The 19,290-nt window shown below is 54.6% G+C and overlaps 1 protein-coding gene across 1 annotated transcript in view; it reads left to right on the top strand.

Annotated features, from left to right (window-relative positions):
* fcho1 (FCH and mu domain containing endocytic adaptor 1) overlaps positions 1-19,154 on the top strand; it is a 27,868-nt gene extending 8,714 nt beyond the window's left edge. Inside the window, exons 3-27 of the mRNA XM_062452488.1 lie at positions 5,752-5,843; positions 7,212-7,286; positions 7,397-7,538; positions 7,662-7,814; positions 8,169-8,273; positions 8,626-8,724; positions 8,828-8,924; positions 9,189-9,306; positions 9,489-9,513; positions 10,139-10,199; positions 10,958-11,133; positions 11,291-11,315; positions 11,389-11,448; positions 12,134-12,185; positions 12,553-12,671; positions 12,887-14,272; positions 15,808-15,914; positions 16,098-16,272; positions 16,379-16,493; positions 16,576-16,731; positions 16,901-17,033; positions 17,346-17,542; positions 17,701-17,765; positions 18,735-18,902; positions 19,029-19,154. Of these exons, the coding sequence (XP_062308472.1) occupies positions 5,752-5,843; positions 7,212-7,286; positions 7,397-7,538; positions 7,662-7,814; positions 8,169-8,273; positions 8,626-8,724; positions 8,828-8,924; positions 9,189-9,306; positions 9,489-9,513; positions 10,139-10,199; positions 10,958-11,133; positions 11,291-11,315; positions 11,389-11,448; positions 12,134-12,185; positions 12,553-12,671; positions 12,887-14,272; positions 15,808-15,914; positions 16,098-16,272; positions 16,379-16,493; positions 16,576-16,731; positions 16,901-17,033; positions 17,346-17,542; positions 17,701-17,765; positions 18,735-18,902; positions 19,029-19,057 (3,930 nt within the window). The 3' untranslated portion in view covers positions 19,058-19,154. The remainder of the gene's footprint in view (positions 1-5,751; positions 5,844-7,211; positions 7,287-7,396; positions 7,539-7,661; positions 7,815-8,168; positions 8,274-8,625; positions 8,725-8,827; positions 8,925-9,188; positions 9,307-9,488; positions 9,514-10,138; positions 10,200-10,957; positions 11,134-11,290; positions 11,316-11,388; positions 11,449-12,133; positions 12,186-12,552; positions 12,672-12,886; positions 14,273-15,807; positions 15,915-16,097; positions 16,273-16,378; positions 16,494-16,575; positions 16,732-16,900; positions 17,034-17,345; positions 17,543-17,700; positions 17,766-18,734; positions 18,903-19,028) is intronic.
* The last annotated feature ends 136 nt before the right edge of the window (positions 19,155-19,290 follow it).

Raw genomic sequence — 19,290 nt, 5'->3', positions numbered from 1 at the left:
TCCCTTGCTGACTCTGCTGGCCCCCCATCTCAGTGGGGAGAGATGTCAGGTGTTGGTCATGTTCACCCAGGGGAGCCCCTCGGCCTCCTCCACACCTGCCTCCCCGTTCCAGGTGTGTTCCACCTCTGCTTGGGCTCCTGCCTCACTGACAAGTCTAACAACAGACCAGCTTGAGAGGAACCCAGCCTGAAATGAAATGTGGACAAGGAAATTCGATTTTTATCTGAAGGATTTTGCTGGGTAGAGGTTTGGGAAATGAAGGGTCCGTATCGTTTAGTCTGTGCTCTGGTATCAAGTTTGCGTGGCTTTTTGATCATAGTTTTTGTTGACATGGTGTTTGTGTGTGTGTGTGTGGGGGGGGGAGGGAGGGATGGCTGTGAATACACGCGTGTGTGTGTGTTTGTGTGCGTGTTCTGTGTGCACTCGTAACGGGCAGAGTTGTGTGTCATTGTGATGAGCCGGGCTAGGCTGTCGGCCTGGTAGCTGAACACCAACAGGTCTTTGTCTGGGCGCTGGGCCTCCGTGGAGTGGACAAAGCCATTGTGTGGAACAAAGGCTAGCCAAGGACCTTCCCTCCAACTGGAAACCTCCGTCTTTCTCATCTCTCTCTCTCTCTCTGTCTCTGTCTCTGTCTCTGTCTATCTCTCTCTCTGTCTATCTGTATGTCTCTCTCTCTCTCTGTCTATCTGTATGTCTCTCTCTCTCTCTCTGTCTATCTGTATGTCTCTCTATTTGTTTTAGACTATCTTTCTCTCTGTCCTCTCACTCTACCTCAGTATCTCAATATCTCTTTCTGTCTTTAACTGTTATCTGTGTTTCTCTGCTGCTGTCTAAATCCCTTGTTTGCCATCAGAGTGCTGTTTGTGTGGTCTCAATATCTCCCCACGGGCAGAGTCGCAGGCCTGTTATCTGCCTCCCTGCTCATTGTAAGCAGCGAGTCGGCTGCCTCGCCTCACTGCTCGCGTCTAATAGGAAGCAGACGGGTGTCACAGGAAATGATGCGCAGGAAATGCTACCATCTCCGACGGAGTGGAACCCAGAAATCAGTATTGACTAGTTTACATGGCTGCTCTGTTGACGTCTGTTTGCTGGCTTACTTTGCGCTGCTCTAGTACAGCTTAGTCACCCCCCCCCCCCCCACACTGTGCTCACCTGTACGGTGTCAAACTGAAGCCTGTCTTGTTGTATTAATTAAAACTTGAAGTAATTTACGGGTAGAGGCTCATGGAAGCGTAAAATGTGCAGTCATCTCTTTTCCTGATGAGTGATCGTGTTTGGAAATGCGGCACTATGTTGTGTTTCGTGTGGAGAAGTGTGCTGCTAGCATTGAGGGGGAAGGGGCAGGGCGGGGGGGGGGGGGGGTGCTCAATGAAGGAACGCTCATATTTCATTTGTATTGCCAATTTTAGAAGCGAATGTCGCAGAGGGCTTCACAGGCGCCCACAGAGCGGCACCGATAGCCAACCTAAACCCTCATAGGAGACAAGGGAGAAACTGCCATGGCTGAGCGGTTAGGGAGTCGGGCTATTAATCAGAAGGTTGCCGGTTTGATTCCCGGCTGAGCAAAATGACGTTGTGTCCTTGGGCAAGGCACTTCACCCTACTTGCCTCGGGGGAATGTCCCTGTACTTACTGTAAGTCGCTCTGGATAAGAGCGTCTGCTAAATGACTAAATGTAAATGTAAACTCCCAAGACTAAGTCGGGGAATGGGGAGGGATCCTCTCCAGAGACGGTCGGTGATGCAGAGAGGAGGGGCGATGTGCTCTGTGCTCTGCATGTAAACACACTAGCAGAGACAGGAATATAACTACAGGACACTCGCTCTCTCATCCTCCCGCTCCTCCCCCCCCCCCCACCTCTCGCTCTCTTCTTCTTTCTCTCCCTCTCTGTCTCCATCTCTCTTGCTCTCTCTCTTTCTCTCTCTCTCCCTTCTTATCTCTGTCTCTCTCTCTCTCTCTCTCTTCTTCTCTCTGTCTCCATCTCTCTCTCTCTCTCTGTCTCAGTGTCTCCCTCTCCCTCTCTCTCTCTCTCTCTCTCTCTCTCTCTCTCTCTCTCTCTCTCTCTCTCTCTCTCTCTCTCTGTATGTCTCTCTCTCTCTGCCCCATGTGTTTCCTCCTTGTGGTCAGCTCTCTGCTAAATCCGATTAATCGGAGCAGGATAGTAACTCACTGTCCCGTTAAAGAAAGACCCACTTCAGAGTGTTTGCCTTCAGGTTAGCAAGGCTGTACAAATGTCCTGTTGACGGTTGGTAATAAAACCCCTGGCAGAGAGGAGCGAGGGAGAAGGAGAGATGGGGGGGGGGGGGAGACTGGACTGTGGCAGGGTTTGTGCAGAGACATTGTGCTCGGTCTCTGTCATGTGTTGGCCCTGTGCTGGTCTGAGCCCTTCTCTCTGGCTCACGTGGGCCCCTGTACTGTGTGTGTGTGTGTGTTACAGGGCCATGGGATAGTAGCTCATGCCAGTACTGCTCATCCTGCCACCTCACAACGGGGGCTGTTGATATGTGTGATGATGGGGGGCCAGGGGGCGGGGGGCCACCCTGGTGCTCTCTGCCCCCTGCCCTGGGCACTCTCAGCTCTGCACCCTCAGCACTAAACTTCCATGAGTCAGCAAGACCTCCTGGTCCTTCTGACTGGCTCGCTTCCACCTGGCCCCATTATTACCGGCCTATCACAGGCCACAGTCATTATTACCGGCCTATCACAGGCCACAGTCATTATTACCGGCCTATCACAGGCCACAGTCATTATTACCGGCCTATCACAGGCCACAGTCATTATTACCGCCCTATCAGTCATTATTCCAGTCCTTATCCCAATCACAGTCATTATTGTTGGTGAAGCACAGCTGTCCTACAGTACGACCCAGCGCTGCCACAGCCTGATACTGCGATGCTCCAGCTGTACTCTCCCCTGTGGTCCCCTGCACCACTTACCCAATTAGGCAGCATGCTCAACAACAGGGAGGCTGATATGGCTTATCTAGCTAACTAGGCCTGCTGCACGCGTGGCCTTGTAGTCTAGCTCCAGTCTTGGACCCTCTCTTTCTCATCCCCTATTGCATGTATATATTTTATAGATTTTCTCTCTCTCCTTCCCTCCTCTCCTCCTTCCTTCCCTCCCTCCCTCTCTTTCTCTCCAGTAATTATCTTTGCTCAGGCCTGAGGGGGAAAGCCTGGATACATTTAATTAGAATCAAGTGGAAGTGGTTAGCTGCCTGGTGCTTGTTCAGAGGGTCCGGTAGTTTGTCTCCTCTGACAACAGCAGGCAGGGAGAGATGGGTGAACTGGGAAGACCACTAAGGGAGGGAGGGAGGTAGGGAGGGATACCCATCCTATTCATCCTATACCTCTCACTACCTGGGGGAAGCAGGTCCCAGAGCGAGAGCAGAGCAGAGGGAGGGTGAAGCCGTTCCTTACCCGGCCGGACCGACTGAGCACGCTCAGTATGTGCTCCTCCAGACCGACTGAGCACGCTCAGTATGTGCTCCTCCAGACCGACTGAGCACGCTCAGAATGTGCTCCTCCAGACCGACTGAGCACGCTCAGTATGTGCTCCTCATTCCAGTCTTCGGAGAGGCACCAGTTGTCCCGAGAGTGTCTGAAGTCTTCCGCTCTCCCCCAGTGGCCGACTCCCTCCCTCCTTTCTCCTCTCCCTTCTTCCCCCCTCCCCTCCTTTCTCCTTTCCTCTCCTCTCCCTCCTGCCCTCCTCTCGTCTCCCTCCTCCTCTCCTCTCCCTCCTGCCCTCCTCTCCTCCCTCCCTCCCTGGGGTCTCATTGTAATGAGCTCCTTCTTGCATGAGGAAAAGTGTGTTTGGCGTGTTTTGCCATGGTGCAGGGGAAGTGTAAAGGGACGAGGCTGGAGAGAGAGGCCGGAGAGAGAGAGGCCGGAGAGAGAGAGGCTAGAGAGAGAGGCCGTAGAGAGAGAGGCCGTAGAGAGAGAGGCTAGAGAGAGAGAGCGAGGCTAGAGAGAGAGAGCGAGGCTAGAGAGAGAGAGAGGCTAGAGAGAGAGAGAGGCTAGAGAGAGAGAGGCTGGAGAGAGAGGCTAGAGAGAGAGGCCGGAGAGAGAGAGAGAGGCTAGAGAGAGAGAGAGGCTAGAGAGAGAGAGAGGCTAGAGAGAGAGAGGCTGGAGAGGCGAGAGGCTAGAGAGAGAGAGGCTAGAGAGAGAGAGGCTAGAGAGAGAGAGGCTAGAGAGAGAGAGGCTAGAGAGAGAGAGGCTGGAGAGAGAGAGGCTGGAGAGGCGAGAGGCTAGAGAGAGAGAGGCTAGAGAGAGAGAGGCTAGAGAGAGAGAGGCTAGAGAGAGAGGCTAGAGAGAGAGAGGCTAGAGAGAGAGAGGCCAGAGAGAGAGATGCTAGAGAGAGAGAGAGAGGCTAGAGAGAGAGAGAGAGGCTGGAGAGAGAGAGGCTAGAGAGAGAGAGAGGCTAGAGAGAGAGAGGCTAGAGAGAGAGAGAGGCCAGAGAGAGAGAGGCCAGAGAGAGAGAGGCCAGAGAGAGAGAGAGGCCAGAGAGAGAGAGGCCAGAGAGAGAGAGGCCAGAGAGAGAGAGGCTGGCATGACTCGGAAATGGACACCTGCGTGAACCGTCCAGCTCACCTTTCTCTGGGTCGGGTTTCACCGCAGCAGGGCTACAAAAGGAGGAGGCGGGCCACCAGGACCAGGGGGGAGGCCTCCTGGTGGGCAGGGGGCAGTTGGGGTAAGAGGGGGTATCTGGTGTGGTATGTTGGTGGTGGTGTAGATCAACTCCAAACCTGTGAACCCTGCTGAGGACACTAGCTTCCTGGGTTAGGGGGATGAAGGGCTCAAAGCAACTGATGTTTGTTTTGATGTGGGTGTGTGTGTGGGTGGACAGGCGCCAACAGCAGCTCATCTGTGTGTGTGTGTGTGTGTGTGTGTCGTCTAGTCCCTTCTCCCAGACATTCCAGACATTCCTCTGCTACCTGAGAGAAGAGTGTATCCTCTTCTCTGGGTATTTATAGTGCAGAGCAGAACCAGCTGCCTTCCTCTCTGAACCTTCTAGAACGTTCCCTCTTGTGACATCACATTGTGGAACGGGGCTATTTTGATACCGTTATCTCAGCAGGTGTATGATAGCCTAAATGTGCTAACAGCATAATCCCAGGAGCAGGTGGGTTTGGGGGCGGGGCGGGGGGGGGGGGGGGGGGGGGAGGGGAGGAATTTCGATTTCTAGGCTTCCTTGAAAAAATGTAATCATGATTGCTCGAGGAATATGTTAACCCAGACAAAAAATATAAAAGGTCGTAGAGAAGCCTGTCTCTCTCTAGGGAACAACGTCGCCAGGACCAACCCACCGCAGGCACATTCTGCTATTATTTGAATAAGAGTGGCAAACCGGAATGCCCTGGTAGCTCACTACATGATACGTGAGCTTACCATGTAGGCTGAGGCCTTATCACAGTGTCCTGGATTCAAATGTTTGCTGCCTTGCTTCCCCTTTGTCTCTCTCCCTGCCTCTCTCTCTGTCTCTCTCCCTGCCTCTCTCTCTGTCTCTCTCCCTGCCTCTCTCTCTGTCTCTCTCTCTGTCTCTCTCTCTCTCTCTCTGTCTCTCTCTCTGTCTCTCTCTCTGTCTCTCCTGTCACCCGTCACTGAGGCCTACAGACAGTCCAATGAAAAATGCCCTGAAAAAGGGGAAAACGTGGATGTCGAGTGGTTGGGATGAAAGTTGTGCCGGGGCTGGGCGTCACCGTGGCGTCACCGTGGCGTCACCGCGGCTACCGTGTGCTTGTGTTTCCTGCAGGGGGAGAAGAACGCCGGCTTCGACGTGCTCTACCACAACATGAAGCACGGCCAGCTCGCCACCAAGGAGCTGGTGGAGTTCATCAGAGAGAGGTGAGGGGGAGCCGGGCTGTCTGGGGGGGGGTGTGTGTGTGGGAGGGGGATGTTGGGCTGGACATTGTGTGTGTGGGAGGGTGGTGTTGGGAGCTCAGAGAAGTGAGAAAAGAGATGCTACATTTACCACGTCACTTGCTGGAACAGAAGGTGACGGCCAGGCCAGTCCTTCTGAAGTCTTCCCTGCCTTGGCTTCAGTTTCCCTGGGGTTGGTCTTTGCTGCGGTGGGGGTGGGGGGGGTCACTGGTCTGGGTCTCTGGAGAGGTGAGATGCTGCACATTTCCTGGCAAAGCTCTTTTCCTGTTCAAAGACCCGTCTTTGATCTGACCCTCCCCTCTCACCTCTGCCCTCCCATCCACACCACCATGCTGCATTTGAACTAAGACCAAAACACAAGAGTGTCAAGGTACACACACACACACACACAGTATTACACAATCAGCAGGACAAGGAGTCCTCTGTCTTTTCTGACTATAAATCCCTCCCCCCCACACACACACACACACACTGCCCAGATCTGCTGCCCCAGAAAGATGGGAGTGTGTGTGTTCATTCGTTGTCCTTGAGCTACCTGCAGTAAGTGTGCGTCGTCCCTCTTGAGACTTCGGCCTCGCAAACGCCCCCCTCCCCCTCAGTCTAGCCCTCCTCACAGTCCTCCACTGGCTTTATATCACTTCTGAATCCAGTCCATACACAAGGCAGTAATTCTACTGTGGGAAAATGGACCCATGGGTTAGTTTTCTCATAGAAGGGTATCGATTTACAGGCAGGAACGGGACTGTCAGACCAGTGTCATAACCCGGACAGAGATTCATCAGATAGAGGCCGATGCACATTCCCCCGGCGGAGGAAATCCACTTATCTGTTTGGGTAGTAGCACACAACAAATTGGTAGCCAGGAAATTAAATGAAGCATTCTGGGAAGGCTGTGTGTGTGTGTGTGTGTGTTTAGAGAGAGAGAGAGAGAGAGGAGCATGTTGAGGTGATGGATTCAGCTGCACACCTAGCTCTCTCCTGAGGTTAATGCGCTCTCCCTCTGAATCCCCACAGAAAAAAACACTACGTGATTCACAGGTCCGTTTTGAAAGGTGTTGAAATGAATAAATGAAAGCCTGGTATTTCCAACCGCCAGGCTTCTCCTCTTCTGGTAGCACTTTTTCTTTTAGGATGGTCACGTTGGGTGGGTTAGTTTCGGACCTCCGTGTGTGGGGCCTCGGGGGTCCTCTGCTGCTCTCTCTCTGCTACTGCTGCTGTGGTCTCTCTCGCCTCTGGAATGAGACCATTTATTATTTAGACGTTGATTACAGCAGAGCTTCAGTCTTTACGCCTATTGAGTAAATATAGATTAAGTGTGTGTGTGTGTCTCAGGGCTGCCATCGAGGAGACCTACTCCAAGTCCATGAGCAAGCTGGCCAAGATGGCGTGCAACGGAAGCCCTCTGGGGTGAGTGGGCGTCTGAACTGGGGGCGTCTGGAGGTGATCCCCCCCCCAAGGGGTGTGTGTGTAGCGTGTCGGCATGGCTCACCCGTCGCCCTCCCTCCCCGCCCCCCCAGGACCTTCGCCCCCATGTGGGACGTGTTCAGGGTGTCGTCCGACAAGCTGGCTCTCTGCCACCTGGAGCTGATGAGGAAGATGAACGACCTCATCCGGGACATCAACAAATACGGGGACGAGCAGGTCAAAGTTCACCGGAAGGTAAACCAACCCTCTGCCCCCCCCCCACAAACACACACACACATATATATCATTATGTATGAAGTGTACACTCTTCAGAAGCCAGCCCTATTGATGTTCGTTGTGTGTGTGTGTGCGCCCCAGACCAAGGAGGAGGCGGTGGGGACTCTGGAGGCCGTGCAGGCCGTGCAGGTCCAGAGCGGCCACCTGCAGAAGGCCAGGGAGGGCTACCACAGCAGGTGTGTGGAGCTGGACCGCCTCCGCAAGGAGGGAGCGCCTCACAAGGAGCTGGAGAAGGTCTGTGTCTCTCTCTCTCTGTCTCTCTCTGTCTCTCTCTGTTTGTCTCTCTCTCTCTATCTCTCTCTATCTCTGTCTGTCTCTCTCTCTGTCTCTCTCTCTATCTCTGTCTCTCTCTCTGTCTTTCTCTCTGTCTCTGTCTCTCTCTCTGTCTCTCTCTCTGTCTGTCTCTCTCACACACACACACACAGACCCGGACCAGCTGAAGCTTCACAGCTCCTCTCTACAGTCTCCGTTCAAAGCACCTCAAAGAAACACAAAGCTGCTTTTGTTAATGACGAGCAAAGGTCACGTGACGGGGGGTATGAATAGAACCTCGACGCAGTAATACCTCTCATTTTCCCGTCCGACCAGGCGGAGATGAAGTCGAAGAAGGCGGCGGAGGTGTTTGCGGCGTGCGTCGAGAAGTACAACCGTGTGGGAGGCGACTTTGAGCAGAAGATGACAGAGTCGGCCCAGGTCAGTGCTGACGCCTCCTCCTCCCTGCAGGGTCAACACGCCACGTCTGGGCGGCCGGGTCGAGCCTCCCCGGGAACATCCACCCCCCCCACACACACCTTCCCTCCCTCCCCCCAGCCATGGAGACGCTGCCCGTCTCCATGGCTACCCGATTAGTTTCCAAGGAAACCCTTAAAAAATCCCCCCCCCCCCCCCCCCCCCCCCACCCCACCCCCCCGATGAACGGCGCTATCTCTGCCTGTCAAATGATGAATGCAATTAACTCCAAAATAGCTGACGCTAGCTGGCTCCTTCAGCAGCCCCGGGCCTAGGATGTAATGGCTTGCGTTTCCTCCCCTCCCTGCGCGTGCAGAAGTTCCAGGAGATAGAGGAAGCCCACCTGAGGCAGATGAAGCAGCTGGTGAAGGCATACTCCCACTCGGTGGAAGACACGCACGTCCAAGTGGGCCAGGTAGGAGAGGCGCCCGCCACGGCGGGACGTCATGTGACGGGACAGGATGTTTTGATACGGTGCGATGGGCCTCGGCCGCTGACGTGAGCCGTTGCGTGCGCAGGTCCACGAGGAGTTCAAGCAGAACGTGGAGAACATCGGCATCGAGAACCTCATCCAGAAGTTTGCGGAGCAGAAGGGCACAGGCAAAGAGAAGCCAGGTAAAACTAACTTTCCCAGTATCGAATAGAAGGGAAAAACTAAACGCCGGACTAAATCCGCGAACTCTTCTGCTACATAAACTTACATAATGATGTAAACATCACACCCACACACTCAAAGCTATCCTCACAGCGATTAACCTCATATAACTTTTCCGTTCTGACAACATTCTGACAGATGGTGTAACTCCTTGGCTGCCGGTTGTGTTTTCTGTCACTCACCGGTCCTGATTGTGTGTGTGTGTGTGTGCGTGCGTGCGACAGCTCCGGTGGGGTTTCAGGACTACATGACCGCTCTGGTGCCAGAGGGAATTAAGAAGAGTCGAGGGAAGGCCTTCAGGATCCCTGGGCTGGGCAAGAGGGAGAAAGAGCCCGACTCTACGTGAGTCAACACACACACACACGCACACGCGCACACGCACACGCGCACACGCACACACACACATAAACACACACACGCACGCACGCACGCACACACACACATAAAAAACACTAACACACACAAGGTGTGAGTTCTGCGGTTCTCGGCGTACTCCCTAACGTTGACCCGTGTGTGATTTGCAGGGATTCCGCCGTGATGGAAACCCCGGTGAGTACCCCGGCCTCTCTCAAACCCAGCGGCTCCAACTCAGACGCAACCATCCCCCCCAGCCCAAGCACAGCTTCTGACACCCCCCCTCCCCCAACGAAATAGAAATAGACTCGAAAGAGAGAGGGAGTGTGTGAGGGACGTGGAGTACAGCTAACGTAGTTAGGTAAACAAGAGTGTGTGTGAGCAGTCATAAGTGTGACGATGACGAGGCTGTCGGTGTCAGGTTGCCCCGTCTATTTGTGTCCTTCTGAGAAGGGGCTTTGAGGTAGGGTGTGCTGCCAAGACCTCTTCTGACAGACCAGTGTCAAATGGGCAACGCTAGCCGCAGCGTAGGAACGCAGCCAGGCTTCTGGGAAAGTGAGTCTAGCCGGGGTCATAGGTCGGCCCTGCTCGGTAGAACGAAGCCAGCGAAGGAAAGGGTGACACTTTAGATCCGGATGCTTCTCATGTGCGTTAATAGCTAATAAGTCCTTCCTAAGTCTAACTAACGTCAAGTCTTATTAATGTTTTACAAGTCTTACAAGGTCTTTTTTGCCGTGTGTGCGCGTGCGTGTGTGTGTGTGCGTGTGTGTGTGTGTGTGTGTGTGCGTGTGTGTGTGTGTGTGTGCGTGTGTGTTCACAGAACTCACCCCTGGAGGTGGACGACGAGGGTTTTGTCATCCGAGCAGACTCCAGCCAGAACGATATCCTTTCTGAGGGTCACATGACCCTGTTCTAGATGTTTCCCTGCTCCGACGCACCTCTCTGACTGGTGGAGACGTCGTGCAGTGGAAGGCTCGTGGTCGAGGCGTAGCGCGTCGGGGAGGAGGGTGTGTGTGTGGACGCGATTCCAAACATCCGCTCTGTGTGGTCTCCTCGACCACACAGAGCGGAGACTCTCGCTCGTCGCAGATGAAATGTGAAGCTAACAGGAAGAAGGTCTACAGAAGGGGGAGGTCAGAGTGACAGGATGTTGTGGTTAACCGTCCGAGTCACGTGTGGCCTGGATCTTTAAAGCCTTTACAACCCATGCAGCCAAAGCTGCACGAGGAACTGCATTGCTGAATAATCAGTTCAATGTTCCAAACGGCACAGAGAACTCATTTACAGTGTGCTTCCTCCTGTAACCCTGACTAAGCAGGAAAAGCAATAAAAAACAGATCAAATGTTGACGAACGTCGAGCCGGCGTGTACATAATCCTCTGTGCTCATCCTCCACTGAGGGGTACACCCCCCAGGAATCCTGCTAGTGGTTCCTGGCAGCAACTCTCTCTCTCTGTCTCTCTCTGTGTCTCTCTCTCTCTGTGTCTCTCTCTGTCTCTCTCTCTCACTGTGTGTGTGTCTCTCTATCTGTCTCTCTCTCTATCTCTCTGTCTCTCTCTCTGTTTCTCTCTGTGTTTGTCTCTCTATCTCTCTCCCTCTCTTTCTTTGCCTGTGTTCCTTGACTCTCCCGTCCTCTCACGCTGCTCTGAGGACAAGGAGAACAACTTCTACTCGAGCGACTCGGACTTTGACGACGAGGAGCCCAAGAAGTTCCACATCCAGATCCGTCCGGTGGGCGCCCGTGGCAACCCGGTCGCCACGGAGAAGGAGCTGAAGGCCACCGTGGTGGCTCTCACGCTGCCCCCCAACCGAGGGGTAGGGGGGTCAAAGGTCATGGGAGGGTCAGGGGGTCATTAGAGGGGTGGGGGTCTAGGCCTAGGGGACAGGGTGTGTTGATGGTTTCAGTCAGGTTGAATTGTTCCCTGTGTAATGAACAAAAATGTATTCCTCTTTTTTTTTTGCGGTGTTCTAGGTGTCAGTCAAGCGTCATCTCTCTAGTAAGTATGGTTCAGTTTGTGTGTCTGTGTGCGCACACTGTCCTCTGACTCCTCCGTTCCCTGTACTCCACAGGAAACTCCAGCACCACCGGGGGACGGTCCGAAGGGGAGGGAGAGGGCGCCCCCATCGGGGGTAAGTTGTCTCTGCATCCCAGCAGCCTCCCCCACACAGACAGCAGCTCATCCAACTGATAAAAGAGCAACCTGGAAACCCTTTCAGGGCTCATCCTGGGCCCCAAAGGCCGTAGCTGGATATCTACATCATGTTATGTAGATATCCTAACGTTCTCCTTCCTGGGAGAGGTGTGTTTTGTATCAGAGTGTAGAGACCAGCCGAGCGCAGCTGAACAGCAAAAGTGTTCCGTTCCACCCTCGACTTCTCCTGACCTCGGCTGAATAACTGCTGTCTATTTATCCCACGCCGGCTCGTCTAAGCGCTGTTTTATCACCGGGGGGGATTCACCAAGCGGTGTTTTTCTGGAGATGTAGGAGGCTGAGAGAGGAGGCATGCAGGACTCCGGGGGAGGGGGGGGGAGGGGTGGAAGGAGGGGAGAGGATTAACGATGAGTGCTTGATAAGAAGAGGTGTGTGTGTGTGCGTGTGTGTGGCGCGCGGAGGCTGGCCAGGGTGGTGTGGCGATTGCAGGGATAATGGCTGGTGTTCATCACACGGACGCTGATGGAGGCTCCCTCGTCGCTCGGGCCTCCCACCAACACACTCTGACTAATCACATCGCTCACCGATTACCACTGATTGGTGGAGAAGGCCTCGAGTTAAATATCCCTGTGTGTGTGTGTGTGTGTGTGTGTTGATTACAGAAGGAGAACCCGACGGCCTACGCCGATCCACCTCTAGTCCTGATCACAGCAGGTGGGTGGTGATGACACCCCTCCTCTCTCTCTCTCTCTCTCTCTCTCTCTCTCTCTCTCTCTCTCTCTCTCTCTCTCTCTCTCTCTCTGTCTCTCTGTCTCTCTGTCTCTGTCTCTCTCTCTGTCTCTCTCTCTCTCTCTCTCTCTCCCCTCTCCTCTCCTCTCCTCTCCACCCCCCCCCTCCTCCTCTCCTCCCCAACATAGCTGTTAGCAGCATGGGGCCAGGCAGATGGAGATGCCTGGAAAGAGGAAAACAGCAGGAGATAGTTGATAACACTGCCTCAGGCACAAGGGCATCGTTATGAGAGCGGATGGCTTTCAGCGCTTCCAAATTGGACTTAACCTCCCCTCCTATCCTCCATCTCCAGGTTGCGTCAGACTCCAGGTGCAGACAGCCTCTTCGGCCCCTCCTTGGAGTCAACCTTCAAGTCGAACAGCTTCGCCGGCAGAGAGCAGCTGAAGAGAGCTCTGGGAGTCTCGTCTGAATGTGAGCAGTGCAGCCCCGACCACAACGAAAACACATTCATCACGCGTGTCGATCGTTTAGAAATCATATTGAATGTGGGTCATGGTGAAAGCACCAGGCAGCAGTATGGGTTTCCTGTTTTTGTTTTGTTTTTGAGGGTGTTTCTTGTTTCCCTGGCGATGGAGCGTCCATTAGTAGTAGTCCTGCGCTCATCCTTCCTGTTTCCTGTCCTGCAGACGCTGCCTTCTCCTCCGACTCCTCCTCCCCTGAGAACGTGGAAGACTCCGGTCTGGACTCGCCTTCCCATCAGCCCCTGGGGCCCTCCCCCGAGCCGGCGGGTTGGGCGGCGTGGCCGGCTGCGGCTCACAGCAAGGAGAAACCAGTGCTGGGCAGGCCCACGGACCCCTTCCTCGCCCCTTTCCGGGAGCCCTCCCCCGGACGCAGCCCCCACCCCCTGGACGACCCGGCCAGCGTCTGGGGTGCCGGGCCTCGGTCTCCCCGCGGCCCCCCTGACCCGGAGCCCTCCACCCTGCGCGCCCCGGCCTTCTCCCAGGCCCCTGCCTTCTCCCAGGCCCCTGCCTTCTCCCAGGCCCCGGCCTTCTCCCAGGCCCCTGCCTTCTCCCAGGCCCCGGCCTTCTCCCAGGCCCCTGCCTTCTCCCAGGCCCCGGCCTTCTCCCAGGCCCCTGCCTTCTCCCAGGCCCCTGCCTTCTCCCAGGCCCCTGCCTTCTCCCAGGCCCCTGCCTTCTCCCAGGCCCCTGCCTTCTCCCAGGCCCCGGCCTTCTCCCAGGCCACGGCCTTCTCCCAGGCCCCTGCCTTCTCCCAGGCCCCTGCCTTCTCCCAGGCCCCTGCCTTCTCCCAGGCCCCTGCCTTCTCCCAGGCCCCTGCCTTCTCCCAGGCCCCGGCCTTCTCCCAGGCCCCTGCCTTCTCCCAGGCCCCGGCCCCCTCGGAGATGGAGCCCAGCGTGTGGAACTGCAAGCTTATCCCCCCGGAGGACCCCTTCCTGGCTGCCTTCGAGCGGACGGCCCCCCTGGAGACCCCGCCCCACCCCGACGCCTGGGCCCCCCCGCCCCCGCGCCTGTCCCGGGATGGCAGGGGCCTGGAGGCCCGAGGGGGAGACCCCTTCTCCGTCTCCCTCTCCTCCGACAGCAAGACCCTCCCCTCCTCCTCCGCCCTGCGCAGGGACAGGGACAGGAAGCGGGACCGCAGCGTCCCGCCCCCAGACTCTCCCGACGACCCGTTCGCCATCACCATGATTGGCAGTCCCACCCACCAATCGACGCTGGCCGCTGCGGCAGCGGTCCTCCCCCACAGCAGCAGCAGATTAGTCCCTACCTCAAGCTCCGCCCCCGCAGCCCAGCCCAAGAAGGAGCCGGTTCACTGGAACTCAGTCCACAACCCCTTCAGCGAGGGGGGGGCAGTGGGCCCCCAGGCCCCGGGCGGAGGGGGACAGGAGGGGGGCAGGAAGCAGCGGGCCCCCGTCGCGGACAGCGAGCCACGCAGGAACGCCCCGCCTCTCACGAGGCATTCTGGGCCGCAGGAGGACCTGTGCTTCTCTACGGACAAGGACCAGGACTGTCTGGACCTGAACGCACAGCCGGCGTGTAGCAGGAGCTCACACAAAGGTACCATCGCAGAATGGGATTGTGTTTGGGTCAGGTGGCTGGGCGGTTAGGGCATCGAGCTTATTAATCGTAAGGTTGCCGGGTTCTGCCTTTGGGCAAGGCAATTCACCCTTCGTCCCCCTGTACTTACTGTAAGTCGCTCTGGATAATAGCATCTGCTAAATGACTAAATGTAAATTTGTGGCGGTAGGCAGGGGTGGAGCCAGATGTAAAAATGTGGGGCTCAGCCCAAACATTTGTCCTAGTATCGGTTAGATGTGAGTGTAGATAGGGACTTCAACAAGTAATGCGAGCCAGAAATGTATTTGCATTAATTTGAGTGCTAAATAGTTATTGGAGCTTTACGTAATATAAACGTTACGTAGGACTATTTATATCTTTGCCGAATGTATTTACATTTATTCATTTAGCAGACGCTTTTATCCAAAGCGACTTCCAAGAGAGCTCTTTACAAAAGTGCATAGGTCAATGGATCATAAACAACGAGATAGCCCCAAAAACATTGCGGGTAGCCAAAACATGAAGCATACATTGTGATAAGCAAATAAGTACCAATGGGTCGGACCAGAAGTGCATGTTGTTAAACAAATTACAATTAAACAACGTGATCCTTGAAAGTGCCCAGAGTGTACCTGGAGGAAAGCAAGCAACAATAATATAATTCAGAGGGGGTTTTAATCGCCATGAAAGTTTGCACAGACAAGGAATTTACTTTGGCAGGAAGGTGCATACATTCAACATATAAGAATAAGTCTTAACTAAGTGGTGTAAGTTTAAACAAGTCTAACTATGCTAAAGGTACAAAGTAACTAACTAATACTAAGGGGAAAGGTATGTGAAATAAGTATTAAGTATAAAATGTCTAATGTTCTAGGGGTGGGGGAAAAAATAGATTCACATATGAAGCGCGATTCAGTCTTCTAGTGATTCACATCGATTCAATTGTTTTTAATTTTTTATAGGGGAAATTGAACTGTCTTGTAGAAAGTAACTTTGCAGGAATCCTCTGTGGCTCAGTGGGTAAGCATGTGTACCATCGAGTCTACTACCAAACGCGGTATCCCTGGTTCAAATCTTGCTCACACAAATTGATTAATCATTTAACTGATATCAGTTAAGTAATGTATACTTTTTCCAAGTATATAGAAGGGGGACCCCGTGGTATAGTGGGTTGAGAACAAGAGTCTAAACCAAAAGGGAGTCTTCCTCCCTCCATTCTTTACCTGTCACACTTCAATTCACTGTCCAATACAGCATGTCAAACACAATCCACAACTCGATAAACTGAGGGAAATAACCACACAACAACTTGTCTTTAAGTTTTTTTTGTCCGTTTTGTGATTTTTTTCTTTATTAAGGAAAAGCATAATTACTACAAAAACGCTCTAGGCTTTCCTCTTGCTGTCTACTTCCTGTTTCTTATCTGTGCTGTCCACTTCCTGTTTCTTATCTGTGCTGTCCACTTCCTGTTTCTTATCTGTGCTGTCCACTTCCTGTTTCTTATCTGTGCTGTCCACTTCCTGTTTTCCTGTCAGGCTCCAAGCACAACTTCAGGCAGGACAGCGCTGAGCTGCTGGTGGCTGCTCCTCCCAGAACCACCCGGGCCAAGAGGTCGTCCGGGCGACTGAGCGGCTGTGAGAGGGTGAGTTGCCCCGGGGAGACGCCCCGGGGAGACGCCCCGGGGAGACGCCCAGGCTGGTCTCGTTCCAAGCTGCTTGGCCTGCCCACGCATGCCAAGAACCTCCCAGGCATCATGCTAACTCTGAGGATGTGTGTGTGTGGATAGACCTCATCCTGTTGACCTCTGCTTCTCTCTGGGCTCCAGTCTAGGTCTGTGTGCTCCTCCCCCCTCCCGGAGCCCAGCCCCCCCCTCACCACCTCCTCCTCCTCCTCCTCCAGCCCCAGTGAGTGGGGGGCTCAGCCCCACGCCCCCAGCCCCGCCGGGGGGGGCCAGCCCTCACCCCTGCCCTACCAGCCCCAGGAACACCCCCGGAGCCACTGTGAGTCTTAAAAATAGCAACGCTTATCCTCGAGGCATGGGATTCTCTTTGGTTGAGCTGCGTTTCAGATGTGGCCGCATAATTGACTTGACTACGTTACCCACAGTGCACCTGTCTCGCGGGCCGAGCCCCATCTCCCTGAGTACCCAGGAGGCGTGGCCTGTGGCTGCGGCCATCACAGAGTACATCAACGCTTACTTCAAGGGTGGACAGCACAACCGGTCAGTCTGGCCTACAAACATGGATATCGGTGAAGTAAGCTTCTTGACACGCCTGTTAAAACGTGTGTGTGTGTGTGTCCAGCTGTCTGGTGAAGATAACAGGAGACCTTACCATGTCCTTCCCTGCTGGAATCACTCGCATCTTCACTGCCAACCCCAACGCCCCCGTGCTCAGCTTCCGATTGGTCAACATCTCTCGATTGGACCACTTCTTGCCCAATCAGAAACTGCTCTATAGGTAAAACCCTCCCTCCCTCCTATCTACCCCCCATTCCCTACCTACACCCTCCTACCTACCCTCCAACTTTCCTACCTCCTCCCCCTACCCACCCACCCACCCTCCTACCCTCCGTGCACGTCGATAGTTACATAATAGTGCTGATGGTTGTGTGTGCGGTTCTGCCCAGCGACCCGTCCCAGAGTGACCCAGACTCCAGGGACTTCTGGTTCAACATGCCGGCCCTGAACGTGTTCCTGCAGAGGGAGGCGGAGCTCAGCCCGCAGGCCTCCTACTACAACGTGGCCGTTCTCAAGTACCAGGTGAGGCACGGTGTGCGCGGTCCTATTTCATACAACAAGTCTTTCCAAACGGCAACAGGCTATTTCTAACCCGTCGCCTTACTCATCACTCTCTCTCCGTCCTCAAAACTCTTCTTTCCTTACTGTTTCTTCCTTTCTTCTTTTGTTTCCTTCCTCCCTATATTCCTAATACTCTCTCTCTCTCTGTCTCTGTCTCTCTGCCTCTCTCTCTGTCTCTCTCTCTCTCTGCCTCTCTCTCTGTCTCTCTCTCTCTGCCTCTCTCTCTGTCTCTCTCTCTCTGCCTCTCTCTCTGTCCCTCTCTCTCTCCCCCAGTCCTCCTCCCAGGACCCCGGCCGCGCCCCCCTCCTGCTGTCTGCAGAGTGCCAGCGCAGTGGCACCGTCACGCGGGTGTCCCTGGACTACCACTGCTGCCCGGCCACCGCCCCCTCCACCCAGCTCACGTCCGTCCAGGTGCTGCTGCCCCTCGACCACACCGCCACTGACCTGCAGTGCCAGCCGCCCGCGTCCTGGTGAGGAGGGGAGGGAGAGAGAGTAGGGATGAGAGAGGGAGAGAGGTGGAAGGGATAGACAGACTGAGTGGAACCAGGCGGGTAAAGGCAGAGGGTGTGGAGAGGGAGGAGGGCTGTCTGGCACACGGTCATCACGGCTCCTTCGTTTGTTTTCTCAGGAACGCAGAGGAGAGACGTCTGCTGTGGAAGCTCCCCAGCATCTCCCCCACCAACCACAGCAAAGGTCCTGCTGGCTGCCCAGCTGGCACACTGCTAGTGTGTGTGTCTGTCTGTCTGCTAGTGTCTGTCGGCCTGCTAGTGTGTCTGTCGGCCTGCTATTGTATGTCTGTCTGTCTGCTAGTGTCTGTCGGCCTGCTAGTGTGTCTGTCGGCCTGCTATTGTATGTCTGTCTGTCTGTCTGCTAGTGTGTCTGTTGGCCTGCTATTGTATGTCTGTCTGTCTGCTAGTGTCTGTCTGTCTGCTAGTGTGTCTGTCGGCCTGCTAGTGTGTCTGTCGGCCTGCTATTGTATGTCTGTCTGTCTGTCTGCTAGTGTCTCTGTCTGCTAGTGTGTCTGTCGGCCTGCTATTGTATGTCTGTCTGTCTGCCTGCTAGTGTGTCTGTCTGCTTATGTCTGTCTATTTCAGTCCGTCTGCCGGCCTTCAACCCATATCATTCATACCTACGATCATAGAAATGTGGACTAGGAATATATTGTTAGTGGAGAAGGTCTGGTGATTATACTCCGCCCTCGACCCATTCTCCCTTTTATCCGCCGTCTCTGCAAGAGAATTATTATCATGGGGTTTAGCATATGAAAGCTGTGTGTGTGTGTGGGGCTGGAGGAGGGGGAAGGTGGTGATATTGTCACTAGGATGATCCAGTAGAGTTCCCTCAGGTGGGACTGGAGATGGCCCTAGAACTGATGGTGCTATTAATAGCCACCACTGATGAGTTTCAGGGACATGGAAGAAATAACTTGTTTTGACCTTTTCTGTCTCTGAGAGGTACTAGTGGTTTACACTGAAGGTTACAACTCGGATCTTGTCCTATCCAAACATCTACAATGACCCACCGGTCTAATTGGATTTAATATATACAGAAACAAGACTAATTTGAACCAATATATATATATATATACAGGGATATACTCGCAGGGCGCTTGTGTGAGAAGGGGGGGTATCTAAACAGTGTGTCTCTGCTTCCTGGTTCCAGGCTCTGGGACTCTGTGTGCCAGCTGGCAGTGCCTGGAGGCTCCCCGCGGCCCTGCACCCAGCCTGGCGGTCCAGTTTGTGGGCTCCGGAGCCTCTCTGTCGGGCATGGACGTGGAGCTGGTGGGCAGCCGCTACCGGATGTCTCTGGTCAAGAAGAGATTTGCCACAGGTAATGCCACGGCCCGCCCCCCTCCTCTGTTGCCCGGGCCTAGTTGGATGACGTTTTGCGGTGTTTAGAGGCTGCTGTGGAAAGTATTGGTTTTGTAATGTGTGTGTGTGTGTGTGTTCTGGACAGGGAAGTACATGGCGGGCTGCTCGTTGTGAAGCAGGACGAGAGTTGGAGCACAGACCATCTTTGGGACGTCCCGGAGAGATACTGCACTTAGAATCCTCTTGAACTGGAAACTGGAGGTAGAGGGAGGGAGGTGGAGGGGGAGGGAGGTGGAGCGAGGGAGGTGGAGGGGGAGGAAGGGAGGTGGAGGGAGGTGGAGGGAGAGGGTGGTGGAGGGAGGTAGAGGGAGGGAGGGAGGTAGAGGGAGGTGGAGGTAGAGGGAGGG

The sequence above is a fragment of the Osmerus eperlanus genome, chromosome 26 (assembly GCF_963692335.1).
Source record: "Osmerus eperlanus chromosome 26, fOsmEpe2.1, whole genome shotgun sequence".
Taxonomy (NCBI): Eukaryota; Metazoa; Chordata; class Actinopteri; order Osmeriformes; family Osmeridae; genus Osmerus; species Osmerus eperlanus.
The sequence above is the reverse complement of the archived record's forward strand: the minus strand, read 5'-3'. Positions and strand labels throughout refer to the sequence as shown.